The sequence below is a fragment of the Condylura cristata genome, unplaced genomic scaffold, assembly GCF_000260355.1.
Source record: "Condylura cristata isolate star-nosed mole 26May11 unplaced genomic scaffold, ConCri1.0 scaffold00022, whole genome shotgun sequence".
NCBI lineage: Eukaryota > Metazoa > Chordata > Mammalia > Eulipotyphla > Talpidae > Condylura > Condylura cristata.
The window spans coordinates 33375983-33386444 of NW_004567123.1; the positions used below are offsets into that span (position 1 = coordinate 33375983).

Genomic DNA, 10462 nt, shown 5'->3' on the forward strand with positions numbered 1-10462 from the left:
TGCCCGGCCGGGCCCTGCCGGCGCCTTCGGCCTGGCCCTTGCCGGCGCCCCAGATGTCGCCCAGCTCCTCCTTCTCGGAGCACGAGTCGTCGTTGTCGGTGCTGCCCTCCTGCCCGGGCTGCTCCTTCACCTCCCGGCACACGGCCACCTTGCCCTTGGTGGCCAGCTGCCAGGCCTGGTAGGTGGTGAAGGGGTCGAGCTGAGGTATCCATTTGGCCGGCTGCCGGCCGGTCTCGGGGTGCGAGGTGGGCCTGAGGCTGAGAAACTGCAGGAACTCCTCCCCCGGGGCCCGCGCGCCCTCTTGCCGCGGGCCGGCCTGGGGGCCTGGGCCGGAAGCCCTGTCTTTGGTGTGCATCTTCCTGTGATCAATCAGACTTTCTTTATTTGGAAAAAGGAAGCCACAAACCATGCAGATTTTGTAAGGAGAGGCGACGCTCTCGGGGGCCTGGCCCTGCACCACCTCGTTGATGGTGGCCGGGCTCTCCAGGCCGGCCTGCAGCTTGCCCTTGGCCCCCGCCTTGCCCGTGTGTGTCCGCATGTGGTTTTTCAGAAACCAGGGCTCCTTGAACCTGCGCCCGCACACGGCGCACCCGTAGGTGAAGGAGTCCTTGTGCTTCTTCATGTGGATCTCCACCTCGAAGGCCACCCGGAAGGTCTGCCCGCACACCTCGCAGCTCAGTTCTTCATTTTCCTTGCCAGGTTTGTCCTTGGGAGGGTCCGCCCGGCCCTGGCTTTTGTCGAGAGGGCTGCGGTACTCGGCCTCCACGCGCAGGACGGCGGGCTCGCAGAGGGTGGGCCGGTGCTGCGCCAGGACGTGCTTGTTGAGGTCGTCGGCGTGCGCGAAGACCTGGCTGCAGAACATGCAGTCGAGGGGCAGGGGCCCCTCCACCTGGGCCGTGCCCTTGTCCTGCGTCGCCCTGAAAGGGACCGAGGGAGTCCCTTTCATGGACACGGCATCATCCAGCTCCATCTGGGGGCCCAGCGCATCGCCGATGACTTCCGGCCCATCCATGTACACCAAGAGGGACTGGGTGGGCATTTTCCTGTCCCTCTGGGGTCGCAGGGGAAGCTATGAACCCGGGCAGCAATTTCTGAGTTGGAGTAAGGACACTTGCAAGACTCGTCACTCACACCTCCAGCAGCCCCAGGCTTCAAAACTGGAGCAAATATTTATCCTCCAAGTTCCAGAGAAAGTGTGTATTCCTCTAACTTCTGGTCTCCGAAGTCTCAGGAAGCAGAGGCGTCACCAGCTGTTTCCGCTAACAAGGCGGGCAGATGTCCGACGCTCCGATTCAGGAGTCAGCCCAGAGCACCTCTCTCCTTGTCCCCATCGAGGGAGCAGTTCAGCTGAGCGAGAAGTCGATCCCAGCACCCGGGAGATAAGGGATCTCCAAAACCTAGGCGGAAAAAAGCCAACAGTGAGCTACACCTGGAAAGAGGAAGGCTGGGGAGGGGAGCTGCGGGCCCCTCCCAGCTTTCCTCACCTCCGCTAAGGCCGCCAGAGTGTGGCCCAGGGCTGTGTATTCACTAACTCCTTAGCATTTACCCAGTGGGTGCAGCTATTTAAGCTGACAGACCGTCACCGTTAAGAAACTTAAGATACAGAGCTGTAATGATCTGACCGTAAGTGCCAAATTTCATGGGAGAAAACTGTTCAATTCAGCAGAATTCATTTTGAATGTCACTAAAATGCCACCTGTAGCCTTGAAACCGGAAGGCTCGTGAAAACTGACTGGGAATGTCAGCTCCTTAGGTGAGAAGGTTTGAGCCAGTGCCTCCAGCAGTCACACAGAGAGAAGCACAGGGGGGCACACATGCCTAACCCCACACCAAAAGAGTTCACCCGCAAGCAGGACTCTCCCAACTCCCTACTCAGAAGCACAGAATCCCCCAGGATGGCCGTCCACCTTGCCACGAGAACCTGATGTATTTGGGTGGCCTGGAGAACCAAGCCAACTGCAGGAGAGTTCCTTGTGCAAAAGCGTAAGGAAGCAGTGCACAGAGCTACTCAAGGATACAGTGTCAGGCCCTCCCTGAGGGCGCAGCGGGTTAAAGCTCAGCACCACGAAGCCATCCGCAGCCACTGCCGCAGCGCCAGTTCGATCCCCGGCCAGGGAGGGACCCACAAGGCCCAGCAGGCCTCTCCTGTCCCTCCCACTGGGGCCCTCAGCAGTGTATTAACTGGGCCCAACAGTCAATCTGCCTGTTCTGCTTCCTACCATCTCTGACAAGTCCTCACCCCAAAACCTCTGGCCTGCGCACACCCCAATTCTTGTATGCATAAATGAAGCTTTTAAAAGAAAAAAAAAAAAAAGCACACAAAGTTTCTACCAGAACCCTCAACTCGGCTGGTCAGATGGCTGCATCTTTCCCCAGAAAATGATCCTCTCATTTTTAATGAGTGTTCACAAGATACACTGGCCAGGTTTTCTTTTCTTTTCTTTCTTTTTGGAGGGGGGGGGAGGGGTTAGGATGGTGAAGCATTACTTCCATGTAGCTGTGCAGGCTGATGTGGAGGTTACTTTTCATTCTTGGAGCACTAACCTGAGATCACACCCACCCACCCACCCCCACCCAGGGGCGAGCACAGGAATTGGCTGAGAAAGCCCCTGCTGCTCTAACTGAAGTCAGTGAATTACACCCAAGAAAACAAAGAGGCCTGCAGACCACTCCCTACCCTGCAGTGCAAGTTCAAAACAAACCTACTTTCCTTCTCTCCACTTCCTCAAAGACCAGGACAGTAGGTTCAGAAGCCCAGAAGCAGCTCTTCTTTACATGTTAAAAAAGAAAATGCTCCCTTTCGCGGAGCTCTGAAGCAGAGAGATTTCTACGGGGACAGCAGGTCCAAGAGGGCGAGAGGAGGCCCTGGCGGCGCCCAACCACTGCTGCGGCGGCGTCCAGGGCCGCGCAGCACCCGGAGCCGGCCGGCCGTCACCCCCTCGCCTGGTGCGTCTCCACTTGGGGCACACACCCCATCACAGCATCAGCCCGAAAGCCCCAAAGCCTAGGCTTGAGGAGTGCTCCGCCTGCATGGCCAGACGCACAGCACACTCGGGCCTCGGCGCACGAGGACCGCACGCTGCGTCTGCCATGTGACTGGTAACTGAGGTTTCTAGTCATCGTTTGCTCATCCAATGAGTATTTACCGAGCGCCAGCCCGGAAGCATAACAGCGCACCTCCAGGCTGGCAGTGCCACGGTGTTTCCACTGGACAACATGCAGGAGAGGAGCTGAGGGACCGGAGCCCCCCCACAGCCCCAGGGACTCGTGTCACTGACACTGGCCTTCAGTGAGGTCCTCTGTCAAAATGCCCCTTGAAAAAGTAAAAGTGGCAATGGCCGTGGGGGTATTTTCTGTGTCCTTATTTGGCAAAATCAAAGGTAGTCCCCTGGCTGCCCTCGGCCTGTTAATGTCAGTATTTGTTAGAAATCTGACTAGTCTGTAGAATCTTTAAACATGGGACAACGCCACTCTTCTGTAAATATTTTTTCCCCGAAAAGAAGACACCATCCCTAAACTCAACCTCTGGATGAGAAACTGAGGTGGGGGCAAGCCTCGCACTTCCTGCCAGGGAGACAGCCCAGCTGGGAGATGCAGCAGAGAGTGGGTTTCCTGTGGACCTCTGAGATTCTCAGCCATCTGGTCGAGTCAGCTCTAGCCAGCTCAAGGGCTGGAGAGGAAGGAGGCCAGTCCCTGGCCCGGCTGCCTGCCTTCTCCCCGGGGTCGAGGCTGGGGAGCTGAAGATCAGAGTCCTCTGGTGTCAGCGGGGAAGAGGCCCCCCTCCCCTCCTCCAACACACACAGTGCCTCTTACTCCAGGGAAGCTTCTGCTCCAGACTGTGTCCAGCTGCCCGCGTGGCAAATCCTCACCACTCACCCCAAAAACGCCCCCTCCTCACCCCCAGTCTCCCACCACAACCAGCGACGGCTTCCCGTGGCTTCTGGTCACCTCTGAAACCACCTGTTGGAGTCCTTGTCACTGCCAGCCTCTGCCACCGCCACCAAATCAGATCCCAGGAGCAGAGGCCTGTGGGCCCCGCGCAGTGCCAAGAGGGGTCCCCCGCCCCCGAGGCCCCGACACACAGGACATGCCCCTCTGGTACCTGACAGTAAAATGAACTTCAGTGCCCATCCCGCCTCCTACCTGGCTACGGATGGGCACCACCTAATTACTCTGTGCGGTTTCAAGAGCATAATAAAAATAAGGACCCACGTTTAATGGCACCACGAAGTGGATCAGCACAAGCAACACTGCACCCCTTGGATCTATCACCACTCTCAGGGCCCCACCAAACTGCCCGCCAGCATGACCCTCCGCGCCAACCTGGACCTGTGGCCACAAGGACAGAAACCGCCTCAGCCTGTCACGCGGCGTCTCCATCGGCAGCGACCCCCTCGGCCTGCCACTCGTCTGCCGCACAGGGAGAGCTCCCCAGGCGGCCGTGGTGATGCTCGAGTGACATCAGAGCCCATGGAACAGTCTGGCTCGGCTAAGACCAGCAGCCTCTGAGTGGACAGAGGGGGGCTGTGGCCCCAGAAGAGACGGCCGCGCCCATGTCGCGCTGATGCCCAGTGGGCCCGCCGTCAGCAAAGCAGGAGGGGGCAGCGGGGTCCCTTCGGTCACGGCCACAGCTCGGCTGCTTTGAAGTTCGTGGGGAAGTGAGCCACAGGAACACACTCAGCTCACCGAGGGGCACCGCTGGCAAACATGCTTCCTCGGCTTTCCCAAAAACATCAGACCTTTGCTCGAGTAAGAGAAAGGCAGCACTGAGCCTTCAGCAGTGCCCAAAACCGGAAGCAAGAGAGCTATTCAAACGTCTGCTTCTGCTTTAAAGAAATACCAGGGTTTAATTTATTCTGGCTTAAGTGATGACTTAAGTTTTCTTTTTTTTTCCTCCCCCCAATTCGCCACAACACCACCTCTGAGGGGCGCAGGAGCTGTGCGGCCCAATGCCTGCAGCGCAGCCTGGCGCTCCTCGCGCTCGGTGGGCCGCCTCGAGGGCTCTAACCCGCACACACCGCATTAGACACGCTTCAGAGAAGCGCAATGCTCCGGCCACCAGTGAGGGTACCTGCCACCCCCTCGCTGACGGGGTGCTGCTGCGCCCCGCCTGCCCCGGAAGCAGGCGGCCCCTGAAGGCCCTCGCCGCCGGGCCCCTGCGTCTCAGGGTCCAGAGTGATGATTTCCATAGTATGAGATGACAGGTACTAAAAATCCTTAAAAACATAAAAATTCCATCTACAGCCACGGAATGTTTGGTGTCCCGCACACCTCCTGTCCCCCGGCCCCCCAAATTACCCATCTCCAAGTAAGTGGCTGTGAACCCTCAACCTCAACAAACACGCCCCTCTGGCAAGCCAGGGGTCGCCTCAACAGGGTGGCCCAGGCCTGGTCAAAAACTCCATTCCTGTCAACCTCCTGTATTCTTTTTTCTTAATCTGACAGGTGAAGAGGACTCTACAGAACCATCACAATAGCGATCAAAACATGGAACTTTAAACTCTTCCCTGTACTTCACGGAAACCACCGAGGTCGCAGCCCCTGGCAGGGACGCTGTCCACCTGCTTCCCTAACAGCCGGTGGAAAGATGCTGCAGAGTGAGGGGCAGGCAGGGCTGGGCAGCGGCTAGGGCCAGTCTCCACCTCCAGAGGTGCAGCCCAGGGCACTGGAGCACCTCCTGGGAGCGGCACGAGGGCAGCTAAAACTGGCTCAGGGACTCAGGGAGGGTCCGGAAAAGGGTCTGAGTGCGGACTCGTGCACCACACGCCAGTTCTGGTTTCAGTGTGCTCGCCAGTAAGAGACACTGCGGCCTGTGAACTGGCTTTAAAAAGCCCACCTGGCCTGAAAGGGAGACCTCTGAGGACAAGGGGTGCCAGAGAGGAGTTTTCATTCAGCAAGATGAAGCAATGCTATCAGTGGGCTTCGATTATTACTGTGTAACCAGGCCTTTCCGAAGTGTTTTGAAAAGATTTTTAAACAAGATTAAGCACACCAGACAGATGTCAGCAAGCTTGGAAACAAAACAAACTATTCTGTCTTTACTGTCTTCAGCTCCCTACAAGGAAAACAGCTCGTACACACACACTCACACACACAACTGGAGCCACAGCCCTGCACACCTAAGCCTTTCCTTCCACAAGGTCAATGATAAGTGCTCTTAACTATACCCAATTTAACTAACTTCAGATTGAATATAAACAAGCACAGGCCAGGCCTTTTAAGCAGGAGGTCTTTCTTTAGCAACATTTAAATTCCCCCTGCCCATCTTTGCTGAGTAAATACTAAAAGTTGTAAGTCACCTGTTTGCTTTCAAAATTAGGGGGGAAGCCTCCTATGAACGCATGCAGTCAGCAAACATCTTCACTGAGACAAACTCACCGCTGTTTAAAAAACATCACAAACACTCCTGGCATAACTGAATTGACTGAGGTTATCCTGATTTAATAGGACAAATGGAAACATTTTTAGTAATAATTAAAAAAAAAACAGCTTTCCTCCTAAGTGCAGCCTCAAGAACAGCACACTAGACTCTCCATTTCCGGTCCAAACGCACTATTGTAAACTCACAAGGCTTCCTCGACGCGAGAAACGAAAGAACACCAGCGCACAGCACCCCGCCAGCCACAGGCCTGGTACTGGGCTCCCAGGTGAAGGGCCCTGGGGAGGCAGAGGGGGGGGCTGGTTAAAACTGCGCTGGTGAGGCTTCAGGGCAGGCGGCTTCGGGGCAGGCTCCAAGTAAGTTTCGGCCTGCTCGGCTATCTTTTCAGGTTAATAAGTTTATTTCTCAACTCGAACATAAAATTACCAAATTGGCCCCAAATTTCCAGTAACTCAGTTATGCAGTTACCCTGGGCAGGAAGTCATGGGATGTTAAGAACAGTCCCTCAACAAATGTTCAAATGTAAAGTTTTCTAATGAGCATTCCAGTGTGAAGAATAAAGGGGCGATTGTGGAGGCAACTGGCTGCAGGGGCGTCCCCTGTTTATCTGCAAGTTGGATCACAGAGACTGGCTTGCTCATCAGGAGCTGCAGATTTCAGAAAAGCCCGGCCCTGCCCTTCCTACTTCCTCAGAGGCAGAATTCTAGCCACTCTCGCCAGCCAAAGTCAAACTCCTCTCTGCCCCACACCCCACTGCAGGCTGGCCCATCACCAGGCCCTCAGACTATTCCCACAGCCAGGTCTTCAGCCAGGGGCTTACGTCCTGCCCCTAAAGAGTCCACAAAGCTGTGGAGCTCCAGCTCCCTCCCCCGAATTTGAGACATTTCCTGCTGTCTTTGTGTAATTGGGTCTTTCTTCCACGTGCACTGAAGCCAGCCAATGCCCCTCCTCCCCCCAGTCTGGATGGGTGTCCAAAGGCAGTTTCTCCCACCACGGGGACTTTGGTCTGCGGGCAGGGGCCAGCCCCACCACCAGGAGGGCGCCGAGGGGACCCTGCCAACCCTAGCTAGCCAGCTGCTCTGCTCAGGGAAGACCGCCCAGGCCCGCAGCTCGAACACACCTCAGTCATCTGCAAACCAGGCCACAGGTCCCGGGCGGGCGGAGTCACTGCTGCGAGGCCTCGCCCCCACCATCCTGCCCAAGCCCTCAGGGTCTGGGTTACCCTGCTGCAACAGCATCCAGGAGAAGTCAGCCCCTTTTCCAGCTTCACCTCCAGCTCACTTATTAAACACAACGCTGTGGGGTCAGGCATAGGAGAGAGGACAGACCCTCCACCACAAGTCAGACCCAAACAAGTCAGCCTCAAAAAACCGAAGCACTGAGGCCACGCTGGCATGTGCCAGTGGGGCGATGAACTTTCTGAGCAGCCAAAAAGAGCTCCATGTAAAACATTAAAAAAGGACCCAACCATTGCAATCTGGGCCAGGTACCAGTAGAACCTTTGCTATAGTGGCAGACTCCAGGCAGCCAGGTCCCTCAGGAGCCTCAGAACCCTGCTCAACCAGATCCTGCCCCTGCCACCGAGGAAGAATGTAATTTCATAAAGTGGGAAAACACCCCATGGTGCGGACCCTGGGGCTCCCCAATCAGGCGTCTGGGATGCAGAGGCTCAGCGTGAGGCCGAGAGCCCTGCGAGCCCTGCCGTGGTGAAAACATGCCATTTCATAATCAGTGCTGATAAAGGAGAGAGAGGCGATGCCGGGACTCTGCCGCTCGGGCCATTCTATTCCTTCATTATTTCATCAGTTTGGAAGTGGTGTCATGATTAAGTCTCACTTGCAGATTTCCTCTTTAAAAAGTCGGCTGGCGGGGACGCGGGCTCCTAAGCCTCCCGGGAGCCCACTGCCAAAAATGGAGGCCGGAGAAGGCAGCTACCTCCACCTTAAAAGTAAAGACTAAGAGAAATCCAGGCTCCTCCCCCTTCCTCCCCAAACTGGGGGGGAGGGGGTGTCAGGACCAAGCTGTGCTCCACACACTCTTGGGGGGGTGGGGGGGAAGGGAGGTTTCCTGCCAGTTTTATCAAGTGGTTATATTGGTTCCTTTTTTTGGATGAAGATGTGAAAGGGAATAATAACCTGAACCCAGACAAGTGCTAAACTGCGCTCTCAGGCCTCAGTAAGAAAACAGCAAGGTCAGACTGCAAGTGCCAGAAGGGTGGTGGAGGCAGAAAGGGCTGAGCCCCCGCCCAGGAAAGAAAGAAAAAAAAAAAAAAAAAAAAAAACGCGTGTCCTTACTAGAAAAGTCATCTTTTCCCTACTTCCGCCTGCAGCAGGCAAATACAATGTGCAACTCTGAAGAGCCTCCTCTTCCCACCAAATCATTACAATCCCAAACAAGAGGGTCATTAGTCCTGTTCTAACAAACAAGCTGAGTAAATTACAAATCTGCCCGGTAGCTCTTGACAACTGGCATTTTTTTTTAACATCAAGTCACTGCCTCCTGGATTTAAGAGTCATAATAACTGATTTAAAAGGGCAGCCATGGACTAAACACACACACAACTAGGGCCTTTAGAATAGTGAACAAAACAGTATCTAAAATAAACAGGACTTCCCAGAAGAAACAGCCACCCACCGCCGAGGACACACCTTTAAAGTTCTCAGCACATGATTAAGTCAGCAAGCACCAACTAGTGGCTTGACTTCCATTTTTCAGACAAAAAGCAATTAGGTTATTACTCCGCACTTGTCACTACAGACACGAGAGGCTTTGTAGAAACTCTCCATCCATTACTCACTCTCCAAGTATTACAAAATTTACTATTTTAAGTCTTATTTGGTATCAATCAAGGCGGCCCCATCTCCTAGAGCGGTATGGGGGGCGGGGGAGGGGAACCATACGGTAAAAGCACTTTTAATGGATTTCTCCAGACGCAGCAAAGAAGGTAAGAGGGCCCCCAAGACCCCCACCTAGTCGCCAAGCCTGGACGGCAGCTGTTGTTACCCTGCCTATTCTTTTGTTGAGCTTAATCTCATGTCAACTCATTCACCCAACTCAAAAGCGATGAAGACATAATTGAATCAACCTGAACCAAATCAGACCTAGGCTGCTCTTAGAACACACAGCTCACTGGTCCCGAACGATCTAGAAAACTAGGAAACAGGCGAGGCCGTCGGATATCTGGCGACCAATAACACACGGCCGCACCCCCCCGCCCCCCCCCCAAAATAAACGGGCAAAGGACCCCTGGCAACCGCCATTTATTTCATACACGCTGAGGAATGTTCGATGCTTCCAGCCCCGTGGGCTGATGGGGAAAGATAAATCGAGGCTCCAGGAATTTCAAAGGGGAACAGCTCAGCAAAGCCTCCAACTTTGAAGTGACTATCCTTCCCTCGAGGGGGAAAAAGGGAGGGGGAGCCGGTGCGGCTCCGAGGGGGAACAGACCATCGGGGGTCCCCAGGAGCGGCCAATGGAGACGCGCCCCTGCGCCAGGAAGGAAGCCTGGGGGGAGCCCCGCCAGGCCCCCACCCCGCCCGCCCCCGAAGGCGGCTTCCCGTCCTGCGTGGCCCGACCCCGGATCCTTTAAAGCGTAGGCTCGGGGGCCGGGACCCCGGCGCGCCCGCTCCCGGGCAGGTACCGCCGGGGCCCCCACGGGCCCGCAGCCCCCCGCGGGCCCCGCAGCGCCCGCCCCGTCCCGGCCGCTCGCCTTCGGGGCCAAGCCGAGAGTGAGGAGGGCTCCTACATCTGAAACTGCGCGGTTTCGCCACTCGGCGCTGCTGGCACAAACTTCCCTCTCGAAAACAGAAAGCAGCACTTTTGGGCTAACATTTCGCTCCCTCCTGCCCTTTCGGGGCGCCCGGCGCCGCTCCCAGCTGGCGCCGGCTCTCCCGCCGGAACGGGGAGTCACTAGGACACCTCCCGGCGTGCGGGGCCGCGCCAAGTCCCCGGCAAAAGACCAAATCTCGAGAATTAAACGGGAGGAAAAAAGAAAAAGCACCTTATCGCACCCAGGCAGGACTGGCAGCCAGCTCACCGTCGGGCATCACCCCCGGCGCCGCGGGGCGGATCTGGGGGTCCGCG

The 10462-nt window shown here is 56.1% G+C and overlaps 1 protein-coding gene across 1 annotated transcript in view; it reads right to left on the reverse strand.

The window, feature by feature from the left end:
* ZNF217 (zinc finger protein 217) overlaps positions 1-10462 on the reverse strand; it is a 31323-nt gene that overhangs the window by 7371 nt on the left and 13490 nt on the right. Inside the window, exon 2 of the mRNA XM_012728134.1 lies at positions 25-1397. Within this exon, the coding sequence (XP_012583588.1) occupies positions 25-1039 (1015 nt within the window). The 5' untranslated portion in view covers positions 1040-1397. The remainder of the gene's footprint in view (positions 1-24; positions 1398-10462) is intronic.